This window comes from Fusarium mangiferae (genome assembly GCF_900044065.1).
Source record: "Fusarium mangiferae strain MRC7560 genome assembly, contig: FMAN_scaffold007, whole genome shotgun sequence".
Classification (NCBI taxonomy): Eukaryota; Fungi; Ascomycota; class Sordariomycetes; order Hypocreales; family Nectriaceae; genus Fusarium; species Fusarium mangiferae.
Genome location: NW_024573927.1, coordinates 1482327 through 1498374, shown reverse-complemented (window position 1 = coordinate 1498374; position 16048 = coordinate 1482327). Strand labels below are relative to the sequence as shown.

Genomic DNA, 16048 nt, shown 5'->3' with positions numbered 1-16048 from the left:
GGGGGGGGGACTTCCTGTTTCAATTCCTGGGCTTGGGAATCTTTTTTCCCTGTTTGAAGAAACTTAACGTAATTTTCCTTTGACTGGGTTTCTTTATGCCGTATATGACTTCGTCAGTGGCTACTTCTAGGAGATTAAGCTTCTAGATTGAAGCCTAACACAGATAGCTTTTTCAACTTTAGGCAGCTATAAATAAGGTTATTAATTAACTTATGAAAGTATATTATTTTCTTTACCTTAAAACACTTATCGTTATTAACGATACTTATGTATTACCTTCTAAATACCTAAGTATGTTGGCTTAATATAACCTTTTGATATCATAAGCTTGAGATAGGCATTGCACTAAAGTCTCCATACTGATTACCGAAAAGAATCTGATGCCTCGTTCCATTTCTTTCTTGACCCGACCAAAACACAGAGTATCAAGCTTATAACTCACTGGCTTCCCTCCTCCTCGTGGCTTCGCTTTGCTTCCACGTGTTCATGATGCTTGAAGAGTCCAAGGAATCCCAAGTCATAGCATACCTTTAGAGATCCAGCCATGATGAAAGAGACCCAGAAATAGTTCGAATCCGCCAGCAGTCCTGTGATGAGAGGTCCAAGACTCTGAGAAGTTGTCTTGGCTACGTTGATAAGACCAATGACGACTGTTCGCTCCTTTGGTTTAATTATAGCGGCGAGGAAAGCTGAGCGGGGTGCAACATCCATTGACTGAGTGCAAGATCGTAGAATCAGGAAGAGAACCGATAGGTGGACATCGTTGGGGATGGGGACCAGAGCCAAGAAGACCGCTGATGGAAGGTGAGTAAATACCATAGTCTGCAAGTCAGGTCAGTCAGATAATTCATGCTGCTATCATCATTGGCTTCTTACTCGAACATTGCCAAACCGCTTGGCAAGAGAAGATGCTACCAACATCGATGCAGCGGCGATGATGCTCGTGGTGAAAAAGATAGAACCTAGCTTCCCTTCCTCGATATGGTAGTAGGATTTGAAGTAGTAAGTGATCCATGAGCTATGGCGACTGTTAGCTCTCGTATAAAGATGATCTGTTGAGTCAAAGTACTTACAGAGGAGCCAGTCCTGAAGCAAAGCTGTCCAAAGCTAAGAGAGTGCAAAGGGTCACGACAGTCGGGATACTGTCACGAGAAATTCGAGCTCGAAGTTGTTTCTTGGGCTGAGGCTGATCGGCGCCTTGGGCTTGAGCGTTGTCGGGAAGCAGAGGTGCTTGTTCGCCGTTGTCCGCTGGAGATCCTTGCTCGGTCTCATGGTGGACTTCGACTGCAGAGCTCAAGATGATGGCCGAGATCAACTTCAGGACTCCCATCACAGAGTATCCATAGAAGACGTCACGGTACACTTCAACAACATCCATGCCGAGATTGACACGCATGTGATGAATAATCCAACCGCAGGTTAAAAGACCAAAGGCGCCGCCAGCCGTGCCGGAGAGACTGTACCAAGCGTAGACATCGCCTCGCCGAGCTGCATCAGTAAGATGGGCAATGATGCTCTCTTCAACGCCGCGGAAGGGTCCGATTTCGTTGCCACTATCGATTGTCAGCTTCAACACCATCAAAACATTTTTCTTTGTCTTACCCAGGACTGATGACACCCAAGATTGCAGCAGCAAGTAAAATCCAGTAATTGCTAGAGGTGGCAAACACAATTCCACTCGCAGTCATCAAGATTGCTCCCAGGGCCAAGACTGCGCGTCGACCAACACCATCAGCGAATAGTGCAAGCAGGAAGCTGATGATGATATCACCAACCAACGTCAAGGTCATAAACAAGCCGACACGGGTTGTCGATACGCCGAGTTCTCGCAGGTATGCTACAAGAACTAAGGTAGATCCACCATAGGCAAAAAGACGGATGAATCTCTGTGCGCAAAGGATCTTGACATCTTTGCTTGATCGATAGAGTGATACAAGACCAAGTTCTTCCAAGACTTTGTGGGCGAGATGACGCCTCGAATGGGGCTCCGTGGGTTCCGACATAATGGCAATTAAAGAAAATATATTTCCAACTGTCTATCAAACGTGCCAGAACATTAGCAAGAGAATTCGTCTTTCTTGGATCTCAGCACCGCCAAAAGTTTATATATATGTCTACCTCCGAAGTTCCGAGCCGATTTTGACCCAGTGTAAAATCCAGGGTAGCTGAAGCGAGCATAAATCAGCTTGATATTGCGTCATCCCCAGTCTTGGAAGAGAGTTTACCAGAATAACCATTGTGATTGGTGGTTTGACTTTGTCAGCGTCGGTTTTCCGAGCTTCCCGTGCCAAAATTGGAAAAATCTTGGTCATGGGTATATAAATGTTAATTTTGCTCCACGTGATATCGAACTCACTACAGCAGGCTTTAGCCTGTTTCGTCTTCCGTAGTATAGTGGTCAGTATGCAAGCTTGTCACGCTTGAGACCCGGGTTCAATTCCCGGCGGGAGAGTTCCAGCCAGCTGTTAAAAGCAGCAATTCCTTTTTGACCTTTTTAATAATTATATATTTACTTCATACAGTGATTAATGCGCCTCTGGCTGGTTCTTAAATAATATTGTGGTGCGATCCAGTGGTGGACAGGTTTGATTTGTTTTTACGGCGGATTTTTATTAATAACTTCCTGGCTTCTATATGATACCGCCAATCCTCTAACTATAATACAGATGGTAACATAAGAAGACTCATGCCAAAGAGAGCCGGTCTCAGAGTTGTCGACAGCGCTTACTTATATAACGGCTTCGAGCGCTTTCTCAATACGGAACAATACTTCTCAACAGCTTGTTCGGCCGGTTTCGCTCTTGAATCTTTGTCACAATTGACGTAGCAACTTTAATGGGAGACATATCAGCAACACAGAGCCATGTGTAAAAAGAGGCGACTTACTTAGCAATCTCTTTATGTGTTCCGCAAAGGCATCGCTCATTATCACCGCAAGCATCAGTCTAGAGATACAGGTTAGCTTGCCATTTTACACAATCAAAGAAAGACGTGCGTTTTTCGGACCAGCTTTGAGGCAGGCCTCTACTTCACTACAGTTTGCTGCTTGAGCAGTGACTCCAACAGCGGTAAAGAGGAGAACAAAAACAGAATATTTCATGATTGCTTTGGTGTATGTTTGCTGTACTTGTTAGCAAAGACAACCGCGAGGGAAGCACGTAGTACTTAAGTAGTCAGGAACAAAAGCCCTACAATGCCATCGATTGCCAGAGGCTTGAGAACCCTGGCTCTATCACTCGATCAAGAGACGATAACCTTCAGCCGCTGTTCTCATTTCAAGACGATCATTTGAGAAGCCATCATGTTGAATGAACTCAGTGGAAAGTCTGAAGTCACTGCATTCCTGAGCCCTTGGAAGCCAACCAATTGGTGCGGTGGCTGGCGGTCGAGCCCCAGATGCTTGGCGTCTTGTCCGCATTCCTCAGGAGCACCTTTCCGCATGCGTTCAGCCTCATGGACGGACACACTGGCAAACTTCACTGCTGATTATCTGAGTAGTTTAATTAAAGGAGCCATCGCTTGGCTGCAGTGCATGAAGAAGGCCCTGGGTTCTTGTTCCTGGCGTTCACGTTCACGATAGGATATGCTGGGTAACCGGCAACTGAAATACAGAGTATATCAACGTCATATGATACATACATCCATAATAATTTCAACAATCGACGGTGTTCGATCACGACTATTAGATGGTAAGGAGAAGAGCAATACCCTAGAGCATGACATGTGGCGAGTATCGTGGCTGTGCTGCACGCCACGTTTTCTCCTGTTTTTCAAGATACCAGGCGTCGATGTCTTTCAAGGCTTTCATATCATCACCGGAACCATGCTTCGCCTTATATCAACTCCGTCAGTCCTAAAGACTTACAATGCACAAACTTCCTTGTTCCCCATATCTCGCAAAAATGGGCCATCCCTCACAATATTTCGGCAATTTCAAAAGTCGATTGTGGCCCGGAAGAAGTTTCAGTACTATCCTGGTGCGAAGCCGATGTTCCCTGAAAAGGATTATCACAAAGCTGAACCGCGGAGGGATCAGGACGGAAACGTGATCTGGCCTGCCCCCAAGGGTCAAATTGAGAAAGCAAAGGATTTCCTCCGTGAATGGTCAGATGCCCCTTCTTGTTACCACGCCAATCGTCGGGATGAGAACGACACGTCTAAATGACACTTAAGCTAATCATCCTATAGTGCTGCCGCTGGTAAACAGACTCTTATCGTCCCTGATAAGGATGCCGATGGTCTTGCTGCTGGAGCTATCATAAGAAAAACCCTCATCTTGCTCGGCCTCAATTCCAAGCTGATATCGTGCTACACGATGAACAAAAACAGTTTACTACACTATGGGGATTCTCGTGCAAACATGGAAGCTTACAATCCATCTTACGTCATTGTCCTCGACCAAGGCTCATGGAAATCAGAGCCCGTTGTCGACTCACCCCATCGTGCGTTAGTCATTGACCACCATCTGGCAGAAGACGATGACCACCCTGAGGGCGCGATATTAGTTACGGCGAACAAATGCCCACCGATAGCTACAAGTTCGCTGCTGACGTATCTCATCTGCCGCGACTTACACGAAGGAGTCGAGGAATCATGTGGGTGGTTATGTGTTATGGGAACGCATGGGGATCTGGGTAATGCGACCAAATGGCGCTCGCCATTCCCGAACATGCAAGCGACGTTTGGGAAGCATACCAGAACGACGATAAACAATAGTGCAAAGCTCATCAATGCTCCTCGCCGAACTACAGCCTACGACGTCCCCAGAGCCTGGAAAACATTGATCAAGGCCTCATCGCCCATAGAGCTTGTCAAGAATAAGTTCTTAAGGGAAGCAAGGGCCGAAGTGATACATGAATTGAAGAGGGCCGATCGCGTTGTTCCCTTGTTTTCTGCTGATAAAAAAATCGTAGTGATCCGCATCAAATCGAAAGCACAGATTCATGCTCTCATTGCAGAACGACAGGCTCGTCAATTGTTTTCAAGAGAACTCCAAGTCGTGATGGTAGCGAATGAAGGCTACGCACGAGGCGTTGTCAACTATTCGTGTCGCGTTCCAACGTGCGCCAGGGGCAGCAATCCTCCTGTCAACATCCCGGAAATTCTTAGTCAAGCAGCAGATGGGGCAGACGACGATACGCTGAGAGAGCGATTGGGACCTAGGTTTGCTGTTGGTCACAGGAACGCAAGCGGCGGAATGATTCCCCAAGCTGCATTCGAGGATTTCTTGGAGGCCATCGGAGTTTCAAGCGATGAAAAGCCATCGCCTTCGCCGAAGAAGTCAGGATAAATTCAACATTCGCAGCTAGGAACCCTTGTACCCAAGCATTGGCGCCCCGTCCTACCAATTGAGCGCAATTTAATTCCAAGAATTCCTCCCTGCGATAAGCAGAATTCGGAGCCCCGACGCTGGCAAGCTTAAACCTTGAACCCCCTGTTAGCTGCCCGTTAGTGGTTTAGAAAACGCCCTGGGACCCCTTCCAGCGTTACATCATTGGAGTAAAAGGGTTCTTGGCTTGGAGCCTTGAACTAATGCCGAGTGCCGTCCTTGCTCCTCGTGTCAATGACGCAGATCCTGACCGTTTATTGAACTGTACAACCCTCCCCTGCTCTAGGAAACTTGGCCTAGACAGGAAAGTGGCTGACATCACCACCTTCAGCTGCGAGATATGGGCATGGTTTAGATCGATCTGATGTCGAACAGAAGCCTTAATAGTATTAGATTGACGAGACAGTCTGCGACATTAAATAATCGAGACCTCTATCGACAGAAACAAGCTCCTGTCGCCGTTATCTCGACAGCGACTAAAACCCCTCAATAAACGTGTAAGCGGGGTAGCGTGACCAAATAGTCCAAGATCGTCCAGTTAGACCAACCACCGGATATTACCTCTTGTAACACTATCAGCGACTTCGTATGGAATAATTGTCGGGCCGCTAAACCTTGACGGCCATGGACTTCTTTAATTACTCTGTGAATCCCATCCCAGCCTGAAGCTGAAAAAGCAGGTTCCTCACGCTTTTCACTTCTCACCTCACCTCAAGCCTTTCATCATGAGACCCAGCATCAATCTCGTTGTCAATGCCCTTTGGCTGACCAGCCTGAGCACTCCCTCTGCTGCCGCTCCCTCCAATGGCAACTATGGTCTCAAGGGTCCCGAGCTCAAGCACTGGCCTGCCAAAGCTGCCAAAGCTCTCAACAAGATGATTGCTCGCAATGCCAACAGTGGTCGCTATGCTGTCTTCGACATGGACAACACTAGCTATCAATTCGATTTGGAGGAATCACTTCTTCCTTACCTTGAGAACAAGGGTGTTCTTACGCGAGAGACCATGGACCCTGCTCTCAAGCTGGTCCCTTTCAAAGACACCAAGAAGCACAAGGAGTCGCTGTACAGCTACTACTTGCGCCTCTGTGAGATTGAGGATGCTGTCTGCTATCCTTGGGCTGCTCAGATCTTCAGCGGATTCCCTCTCGGTGAGCTCAAGGGCTACGTCGATGAGCTGCTGGCCTACAACAAGACCATCCCCACCACCTATTTCGAGGACGACAAGGTTACAGCTACTGAAGTCTCGCCTCCCAAGATCTTCGAGGGCCAGGTCGAGCTGTACAACCGCTTGATGGCCAACGGCATTAAGGTCTACGTTGTCAGCGCTGCTTCCGAAGAGCTTGTCCGCATGGTTGCTAGCGATCCTAAATATGGCTACAACGTCCCTCCTCAGAACGTCATCGGTGTATCTCTCTTCCTCAAGACCAAGAAGGGCGAGATCACTACTGCTCGCAAACAGATTGAGGATGGTGACTACACTAAAAAGACACAGAAGCAGAACCTTGAGGCTGAGATGACTCCATGGCTCTGGGCCCCAGCTACTTGGAAGTCTGGAAAGTGGGCTGCTATTCTCACCTACATCGATGAGTGGAACAGGCCTATTCTTGCTGGTGGTGATACTCCTGATAGTGACGGTCCCATGATTTTCCAGGGTGTTGATGTTGCGCGTGGCGGTATTCACCTTTGGGTTGATCGCAAGGCTGCTTACAGAGAGCAGATTGACGGCATGATCAAGAACAACACCATTGCTCAGAAGAAGGAAGGACTACCCGTTACAGCTGACAAGAACTGGGTCTTCGTGACGCCAACCGAGCTTCACTAAATTATGTTCTAGCTAACATGACTGATGTCTTAATAACTAACATGTTTTACTCTCACACCACGTTTTAACTCTGCTAATTTCCTAAGCGTACTGCAGTCTCTCTTTGGTCCAGTCTGGGCGGAGATACTTGCTGTCAAACTTAACATCGAAGCTGGATGTATGAGCGTAGTCTACCCCCCACTCGACCTTGACCTCACCACCCTGAGCGCTCTGACTCCAGACCGTAACGGCGATGGTATTTTCTCCATTGTAGTTCAGAACACCAGGAGGAACAGGGAAGGAAATTTGGTTGCCAATGTAAGGGTTGAATCGTCCGTACTGGTAGCCGTTGACAAACAGAAGAACTCTGACTTGGTTGCTGTAGCCCTTCTTCGTGGCAGAAAAGGTTGTGTTAGAAGGTGCCGTAAGCTTGAACGAGACACCGACATCTAGACCATCGGGAATATCAAGATCGACAGTCGTTCTGTAGGCACGTACTCCAGCCGAAGGGTTGACGAGGGTTCCCTGGTTGGAAGAGTATGACTTCCACTTCTTGTCAGAGAAACCGGGCAAGTGAGCGCCAACACGCTCAGCGTAGAGACCACCTTCATTGAGGGGACCACGGATGGGATCGATGACTTCGCCCTCAACGCTTCCAGCATGACCAGCAATCTTCCACTCAGAGAACTTATAACCGCCCTTGGCAGGGCCAACAAGAGTGGCGTTGGTAATACCTCGAGGATCAAGAGCGCCGTCACGGAGGTCGTGGCCAGAGTTATCCATCAGGACAACAAGAACGTTCTCCTTCTTGGACAGAGTGGCGTTCTTGAAGGAGAACTCTTGGCCTGCATGGCCAGTGGTGGCTTCGCCGAGATAAGATCCGATATAATCCGAGTTCAGCCAGACGGAATAGCCAAAGGCCATGCCGCCCGTGAGGTCAAGATAAACGCCAGTAGGGGCAGAGCTAGTGGTGGGGAAAGTCGCTCTGTAGATGTGGTTTCCGTAGTGGATTTTGTACTCGTCGACGTAGAGCACGGGGTTCTTCAGATCGGGGACGAGGACCGCGTTGGTGGTGTTCTTCTTATCAGCAACTATTCAAGGTCAGTAAGTTGAATCATCTTAGGTACCACTGTAATACGTACCAACCCAAGCCGAGGATGAAGTCTTGTAGTCGGTTTTGATCTCGGGCAAGCTGTCGGCATACTTCCAGGAATTAAGCTTGGGCAACGTGACCTTTGAAGGGCCCTTGAGCTTGATGGTGTACTTGTGCCCTTGCTTCGACGAAACCTTGACCTTCTCACCGTTCCAAGCGATGGACTTCAGAGACTCGGGAGCAAAGACAGTGATTTCGGTGGCGCTGTCGAGATCGCCCTGGATGTTGAGTTGTCCGTTCTTGATGGTGGCATGACGAACGAGGTAGGGACCATGAACCAGAACTGTGAAAGTCAATGTGCGTCTTTAACGTGTGTTGTTTCATCTGCAAAACTCACCAGTCTTGTTGACGGGCGCGAACGGGTTGTTATCCAGTGTAGGCGCCCAGAACTTGTAAGCAGTCTTTCGGTCAGCCAGAACAATGGTGGAGCCATCCTTCAGGTTGAGAGTGAAAAGACCCTTCTGCTGAGTGTAGTTGACAGTAACGCTCTTCTTGCCCGCCTTCACCTTGATGCCCTTGAGAGACTTGTCATGGCTGAGCTCGGTGTGTCCCTTGAGAGTGAACTCTCCCTGCTCGCCCTCGGGGAGCCAGAGGACAATGACTTCCTTGTTGTCGATGATCGAGTAAGTGAGGACCTCGGCAGTTGAGTAGAGGAGTGTCTTCTTGCCGAAGTGGAAGTCAGTTGGAATGACCTTGGATTGGTGGCCGTTGATAGTGACGGCGCCCTCGTTCTGAGGGATAGTGACTAGAAGCCGTTAGTATATGCGGCTTATGGAAGAATATCGAAACATACGCTTGCCCTCAGAGGTCTTGACGTGAAGCTTGAAGGTCTCTTTGGTACCCGAAGGTGAGTGATCGTGTCGGGCAACGTAGAAAGCAGCATCGTTCTCCTCATGCCGAAGCTCGGAGATCAAGATGGCATCGTTCGTGGAAAGAGAAGTACTGTTGGTAACTCGGATGGTTTTGGTAAGATCATGCGCAACTCGCGTGAAGAGAGTTAGCGACTTGGTCTCGTAGTACTTATCCCAGATAGCGCGGTTCTCAGAGATAGGTGAAGAGTAATCGTAGCTAGTTGCAACAACAGGGCAAGCAAACCAACCCCAGTTGGTTCCACCGTACATCATGTACAGAGAAATGGCGGTGGCTTGCTGTGCGAGCAAATCACGGTAGAAAATGTTGGCAAAGTCAGGGCCGATATCGCCAGGGCAACCGCCCTCTGGACCGCCCCATGGGTTGTAAGAACCGCCCTGGAACTCGGGCAAGAAGTGAGGTTGACGGGGGGATTGCTTGTTGAAGTAGGTGACATAGTCTTGGATGTTGTAAGGGACATATTCGCCGTTGGTGCCGGTGCACTCGTCGAGGTTGCAGCTCCAGCAGGAGGGGTAACTGTCGACACCAGTGACATCGACGTTGCCGGTTGCATTGCGCTCGAAGTCGTTGGACCAAGAAAATGTGCGCTGCCGATCTGTCAATATCTATCCACAGGGCTGTATTTGGAGAGGTAGAACTTACAGTGTTAGGCGCGTTGTGGAATACAGGAACATCAATGCCGGCCTTTCTGGCGGACTCCTTCAGAAGTTGCATGTAGTTGGCAGTAGGCTCGTTCAGGATTCTCTTGTCGTCATTCTTCCACTGACCGCCCAGCTCGTTCTCAATCTGCACTCGTCAGTTTAGTCTACGACTCACAACACTACAAACATACCTGGAACATGGCAACATTGCCGCCATTGGTAATGAGATGCGGCTCGATAATCTTGGAAATCTCAGTCCAATACTTAGACCAAGCCTTAGTGTATCTAGGATCATCGTTTCGAAGCTTGCCGTACTCTCCGGTGGTGACCCACAGAGGAAAACCTCCGGCGTTAGCCTCGGCATTGACGTAGGGACCAGGACGGATCAGGAGGTAGAGGCCGAGCTCCTTGGCAAGGGTCATGATGGACACAAAATCGTGGGCGCCATTTTCAAAGTCGAGGACGCCTGGGGTCGCTTCGTGGTAGCCCCAGCTGTTGTAGATGCTGAAGGCTGTGAAGCCAGCGGCTTTGATCTTTTCGAGCAAGTCGCGCCAGAGTTCGGGCCTGATAAATGTTAGATTCGCGCTTGATTTGCCAAGGGGGTAAAACTTACACAGGCAGACGCCAGTAATGGAATTCGCCCGAGAAGACAAAGATCCTCTCGCCATTGATCAGGTAACTATGGTCGTCCCTGTTTTGTTTGTTAGCTGGATGTCTCAAAGGCGGCAATCGAGTGAATCACCATTCAACAATGTTTGTGAGTCCATTGTCTTGAATTGGAACATCTTTCGTCTCTTGTCCAATTGACAAACCAGCCAAGGCAAGCAGCCCGACAGTTGAAAGCGAAAGCAACTTCATCGTGACTTGCTATGCCGACCAATCTCAAGCTCGCGTGAGCAGCATCACCCAGAACTTATATACGCGCATTCAATGCCACCATAAAAGTCATCTCGGTCACTGATGACCCGCATTACATGACATGACATAGCTCCCCCACCGCTCTCACTCCCGAATCGTGTCGATCAAAAAGTCTGGGGGCTCGGTGGTGCTCTTCACCGATGAATTGAACTGAGGGGTACGATGGATCAGCCGGAGAATATAACGCGTCAATGGGAATTTCGCCATGGGACGGTAGCGTTGCAATGTCAATTCTTAGACGAGAGTTTATTGCATCTGATGACATTTACTCCATGTTTTCTCCACATTCACCCGCATTTCTATTGACGCGGCTCTGGTAGTCCAAGTGTCATTTTACGTGCATCGGCCCTATTAGCCCTGTTGGTCAACGCCTTGCTTCCCGACCAATGCCATCGTCTCACACCTTGACTGATCAAGCAACTCATAGCCCGAATTGCCGTTATTCCATGCGATGGCATCTTTCGATGCTGGACAACCGGGGGGCAACCGGTAAGTGCACAAACTTTTCCTAACGGCTTTCTTGGCTGCCTCGGAGCTTGTTGCTGGACTGATCTGCTGCAGTTGTGACGGTCAGGATGCCGTCGTCCGATACACCCAGAAAGCGCCATGATCGACAATGCGCTTGACGGCGTAAGAATCCTCTATCGAGATCATGTATCGGCAAGATCTAAGCTTAATCGACTGGCACATTGTGTTGCAACAGATCATCCCCATATGAAGACAGCTGCAGGTACACATGGTAACGTCAAGGACGGATTGGGCCTCATGTGTCACCAAACCTTGCATCCTTCAGCATGCCATAGAGCGATTTTGTACACCCAGGTGTGGTTATTGAGATCCTAAAAGTACTGCCGGCCTACTACTAAGCCTGGGTAATGGATTTGTGCTTCGAACATGTTCGTTCCATCAACTGACCATCACATCCTTTTCAGTGCACTTATTCGACTCTCGCGGCACCTCGCAAACCAGCTGATATCTCTCATCCCATCAAATCCATGGGGCAGCCCCGGCCAAAGATGAAACTCGACTTCAACATGCTCGTTAGCCAATCTCTTTGCATACTCCAGATTCTCATCCCTAAACAGATCGAGACTTCCCACATCAATATAAGTGGAAGGCAAACCTCGCAGCGTTTCAGCCCGAGCTGGTATCGCGTAAGATAGGCCTTGAGGATCATCCTTCTGTCGAACCTCAGAGGCGTACGCATCCCATACAAGTTTGGCGCCGTCAGGCTTCCAGACCATGAGGTCAAGGATAGGATCGTCTTTCTCAACATGATCTCTGTCGTCTAACATCGGGTAGACGAGCAGCTGCTTCGCAATCGGAGGATCAAGCTGCCGATCTCTCGCCATCAAAGCAAGGCCCGCGGCGAGTCCTCCACCAGCGCTGTCGCCGTGCAGAGCGATCTTCGTGGGATCGACGTTGAGCTCTGCTGCAGACTTCAACACAAATTGAAGAGCCGCATACCCATCCTCGACACCAGAGGGAGCAGGATGTTCCGGCGCCAGCCGGTAAGACACCGCGAAGTATGGAAGTTTTGAATCATTCGCGAAACGAGCGATTTGAGGCGCAAACAGCTCCACGTAACAAGAGACGTAACCACCGCCGTGGAAGTACATCACAGCCGGCGTGGGCTTGTCCGAAGCCAACGTCTCCTCAGAGGCAAACCGGGTGATTTGAATCTCGACTCCATCATAGCTTTTGACTTTGAAAACGGTCTCCTTCACGCCATCAGGGCACGGAGAATTCGTGACGACTCGCCGGATGACATCTTCAGTACTCTTCCTGATCTCAAAAACACAACTGGATGGCTCGGGCTTGGGTCCCTTGATAACGGGCCCGAGAGCTTTGAGGTATTCAGCATCATATTTCAAACCAGTCATAATGGGCGAACCAGATTTGAAGGTAATTGACAGAGACCAACGAGGGCGAAGTATGACGATTGCGTTCAAGTATAGGCAAATAACTTTAGGCTATATGTGTATATCCCGCAACTGGCTGACAGGCTGACTCCGCAGTCTTGACCGAGCCGCTTGTTCAAAACAATGTCCGTGGCCTGATATTTTTGGATCGAGAGGATCACTCAATATCCGGAACGGGAGACTACAATCATTGGTCGTGTCGATAGATCCGATTGGAAAGGATTCCTTCAACTTTTTGCAATCTGCATTCTTGATCGATTAACGATGTAAGACCGGCTAAAAGAAACGGCGACGACTAGCCAATAAGCCAAGCTGCCTCAGCAGGGAGATGACTCCGAATATTACCAATCAGGTATCCATCTGTCAATGTCAAGCATCATCCAACTCATGCCAGTCGTCCCAAAACACTGCTGCGTTATGCTTGCCTCTTTCTCCGATACCCCGACCCTTCTGGGCCACGAGGTTGAGCTTCAACTTATCAAAAGAAATCTCAATCTTTCCATCCCCGAGAAACTTCGCCCAGCCATAGTTTTTGTCCCCTCGGAATATTTTGAATTTGTTGGACGTTCTCTTGCCCGCCATCTGAATGGCACTTTGCGAGTCGAAGCGTCTGTTGGACATTTATCGAAGATGAAGAGTGCAGTGTAGTTCATTCGGCCCAAACTGAGATAACCACGCAGTGTCCCACCATCTCCTGGGGAGAGGACTATGCTGCAGAATTCGTCGTGGTTCCGTTGAGACTCGTCATCACAGCAGGCGTAAAACGTTTCGATGGCGTACTTTCCTTTCAAGTTTCCCAAGGGCTTTGGAGGCGGCATTGCAACTTGTGAGTTCTCTGACTTGACTGTCGTTGATGCCTTCGCTTTCTTAGATACATGCTGCTTAAGGGTTCCGTCTGATTTTCTTTTCTTGGTGGTGGTTGTCTCGGCCTTTTTCTTGATCTCTCTCAACCATGCTCGATGAAGCTGGGGACGGAGACCGTGGAAATGGTCTGGTAGCGCGCTCTTGGAGTTGAAGTGATCAAAAGCCTCAAGGACCCATGCATTTGCCCGTACAGGGGTCGGGGGAATCTTCCATAATCTCATATGCGCTTGAAGCCATGTTGGAACTTGAAAGTCAGCACCCGGGATGGCCGCTGGTGCCACAGAAATTGTTGCTGATTGAGATGTACGACTTGGTCGAAGGGTCGCAGACGCGTTGGACTGTGTCTCAATGGAAGGATAGGGAGCCGCAGTGGCTGTCGGCTGGGTAGACGCGGACGCCATGACGCTCAAAACGCAGGCTTGTGTAACGAGTTGGCCTAGTGCTGTTTTGACTCAATTGCGGGAGAAGACAGAAGCTGATGAGGTTGTGATGAATTAAAAGAATGCGTTTTCTGTTCCTTACTGGCTGCACCAGTCTATCCCATTTGAGCTTAGCGGTCACTCGCCCCTTGCTGGATTAGCCTAAGATGTCAACGAGAGACTGGCCCGCAAGACATTTGCGCCATCACGAATAGAGCAAAAGCATATCCGCCATCACGGCAAATACTTCAAAAAATACATACAACAGCGGGGATTCGCTGGTCGTCACCGACCCAACTACTAATCCACCCCTTACAGGCTTGACGATGGGAGAGCGGACGGGATCCCGTATTTTCCTATAGGTATGGTCGTATGTGACATCTACCGACGGCATCACGGTTCATACGCTTTCCGGTTGATGGAAATGCCGGGGCTGTTACACTAAATCCCTGTGAACATGTATGCGGGTCTCAATGTGGTCTAGGAGCCCCGTAAAGAGCCCAGCTAACTCCCGGGATGAGCATTAGAAGAGATTAAGAGTTTGTTTTCAAGTTCTGGATAGTTGGTGTACGAGAATGAAAGAAGGAGCACAATTTGTAATGTAGACTTTAAGCATTGAGTTGGCGTTGAGTCTAGGAATTTCAAAGACATATTTCTCGAAAAACAAGTCTTCAATGACGCTTCCTTCAACAGCCTATCAATCAACACTACTTAGAAGGGAAGAGGGCGAATCTGCATGGGCTGGTTCTCGCCTGCAAAAGTCGTGTCAGTCCTCATGCATATGAAGACAGGAGAAAGGAAACATACCTGGCATAATGGGGGCATAAAGCTTGTCCTGGATGAATGCCAGACCAGCCCCTATTACGTGTTGTCAACCTCAAAACTGCTAAGGCCACCGTGCGATATATCATACCTGAGAACTTGAGCTCGGGAGGGCCGCCATACTCCTCGACTTGAACTGGCTGAAGTGACTCGACCTCCTCTCTCCTGCGCCACAAGACGCGCTTGGGCATCATGGATCGGTCCTCATAGTTGAGGCGGCCCAGAACCCATTCGCCAGAGAATAGTCGACCGTCTCGAAGCTCAAAGGTGGCAGCAGGGTCGCCAGGCTGAGCTTGGATCATGGGCTCGCCGTTGTCTTGAGGATTTCCGACGGGCTTTCCGTCGACAATGATCATGAATCTTCCGGGAATAGACATGTTGGATAGTAGTTGGTTTGTAGTGATTGAGTAGAATGAAAGATGATTTGAGAGGTGGTGATTCTAGTTGAGTAGCTGGGATGCAATGTGCTATTTATATTACTTCAAAACTTCATCACGTGTCGAGGTCTCTGCGTTGCTCCTGCCAGTATCTCCAAGTATAGCTCAAGGTCGGATCTTTCTCGGAGGATCTACACGCCATGAAAGAATGTCTTGAGTGGCATGCATTGAAGCGTCAAGATCTACAGGCGAAATTGCTGCCGATGAAGCTGAAACCACAAGTAATGCATGGTTCGGGTAAGAAGATATAAGACTGTTGACTCAAATGAAACAGAGAGGAGGTGTTGGTTCGATATCAACCTCCCACCATCCCATCACCAAAACCTATACAGATCCCGAAAGCCTGAACGTACGTGTCAGTTTGTGTATTTCAAGTGCAATTTATTGCTTTGAATAACAGCACTACTGACTCAATATGTCGGATTGAGTCTATAGCCATGGTTTCCGTTACCATATCGAGGGTTCGCTGTTGGTCTGATCGAGCCCCCCAGCCGCAGCTATGTCAATCTCGGATCTGATCTGTCTTCAGATGTCTCTCCCATCTCAGACAGCTCCCTTGCTTCGCCAGTACAGTACATACAAGGCTTCCCTGCGGAAACTCAAGGCTCAACAAGCTCATTGCCGTAAGTAGCGATGATCTGCTAAGGCTGATTGATCGACCGGTTTTCCAAGACAGATCTCAGTTCAGCTTCGAAATCGAAAACACTCCGGCTCCCCGGACGATCACGTATTGGACGAACGCGAGCCGGTACGGCACGGAGGCGGGCCTTCCCACAGGAAATAAATATGGCCATTCTAGTGATGACTTTATCGAGGCATCTACCTACGAAAGAGAAGAGAACACGACAGGAAGACTCAGGTAAATCCAACA

The 16048-nt window shown here is 49.1% G+C and overlaps 8 protein-coding genes and 2 non-coding genes across 10 annotated transcripts; 3 read left to right on the top strand and 7 right to left on the bottom strand.

Annotated features, from left to right (window-relative positions):
- Positions 1–438: 438 nt before the first annotated feature.
- On the bottom strand, positions 439–2003 carry FMAN_13659 (uncharacterized protein; the record flags this gene model as incomplete). Its single annotated transcript, XM_041833154.1, has 4 exons — positions 439–822; positions 877–1018; positions 1074–1553; positions 1603–2003. 4 exons carry the CDS (start codon positions 2001–2003, stop codon positions 439–441), a joined length of 1407 nt encoding a protein of 468 aa, XP_041683546.1.
- Positions 2004–2380: 377 nt separating this feature from the next.
- On the top strand, positions 2381–2452 carry tRNA. The gene has a single exon. It is a non-coding gene; the product is annotated as a tRNA-Asp (tRNA).
- Positions 2453–2724: 272 nt separating this feature from the next.
- FMAN_13658 (uncharacterized protein) lies at positions 2725–3100 on the bottom strand (the record flags this gene model as incomplete). The annotated part of the gene is made up of 3 exons (XM_041833153.1): positions 2725–2830; positions 2887–2945; positions 2996–3100. The coding sequence occupies 3 exons, from the start codon at positions 3098–3100 to the stop codon at positions 2725–2727; spliced, it is 270 nt and encodes an 89-aa protein (XP_041683545.1).
- A 1215-nt stretch (positions 3101–4315) lies between these two features.
- Positions 4316–5290, top strand: FMAN_13657 (uncharacterized protein; the record flags this gene model as incomplete). The annotated part of the gene is made up of 1 exon (XM_041833151.1): positions 4316–5290. One exon carries the CDS (start codon positions 4316–4318, stop codon positions 5288–5290), a length of 975 nt encoding a protein of 324 aa, XP_041683544.1.
- A 764-nt stretch (positions 5291–6054) lies between these two features.
- On the top strand, positions 6055–7152 carry FMAN_13656 (uncharacterized protein; the record flags this gene model as incomplete). The annotated part of the gene is made up of 1 exon (XM_041833150.1): positions 6055–7152. The coding sequence occupies one exon, from the start codon at positions 6055–6057 to the stop codon at positions 7150–7152; it is 1098 nt and encodes a 365-aa protein (XP_041683543.1).
- Positions 7153–7233: 81 nt separating this feature from the next.
- Positions 7234–10653, bottom strand: FMAN_13655 (uncharacterized protein; the record flags this gene model as incomplete). Its single annotated transcript, XM_041833149.1, has 8 exons — positions 7234–8222; positions 8274–8567; positions 8622–9029; positions 9078–9741; positions 9797–9940; positions 9987–10359; positions 10409–10486; positions 10538–10653. The coding sequence occupies 8 exons, from the start codon at positions 10651–10653 to the stop codon at positions 7234–7236; spliced, it is 3066 nt and encodes a 1021-aa protein (XP_041683542.1).
- A 977-nt stretch (positions 10654–11630) lies between these two features.
- FMAN_13654 (uncharacterized protein) lies at positions 11631–12596 on the bottom strand (the record flags this gene model as incomplete). The annotated part of the gene is made up of 1 exon (XM_041833148.1): positions 11631–12596. One exon carries the CDS (start codon positions 12594–12596, stop codon positions 11631–11633), a length of 966 nt encoding a protein of 321 aa, XP_041683541.1.
- A 509-nt stretch (positions 12597–13105) lies between these two features.
- FMAN_13653 (uncharacterized protein) lies at positions 13106–13900 on the bottom strand (the record flags this gene model as incomplete). Its single annotated transcript, XM_041833147.1, has 1 exon — positions 13106–13900. The coding sequence occupies one exon, from the start codon at positions 13898–13900 to the stop codon at positions 13106–13108; it is 795 nt and encodes a 264-aa protein (XP_041683540.1).
- Positions 13901–14174: 274 nt separating this feature from the next.
- Positions 14175–14290, bottom strand: rrna24. Its single transcript, XR_005994014.1, has one exon. It is a non-coding gene; the product is annotated as a ribosomal RNA (ribosomal RNA).
- A 339-nt stretch (positions 14291–14629) lies between these two features.
- On the bottom strand, positions 14630–15117 carry FMAN_13652 (uncharacterized protein; the record flags this gene model as incomplete). Its single annotated transcript, XM_041833146.1, has 3 exons — positions 14630–14670; positions 14726–14776; positions 14832–15117. The coding sequence occupies 3 exons, from the start codon at positions 15115–15117 to the stop codon at positions 14630–14632; spliced, it is 378 nt and encodes a 125-aa protein (XP_041683539.1).
- Positions 15118–16048: the final 931 nt, after the last annotated feature.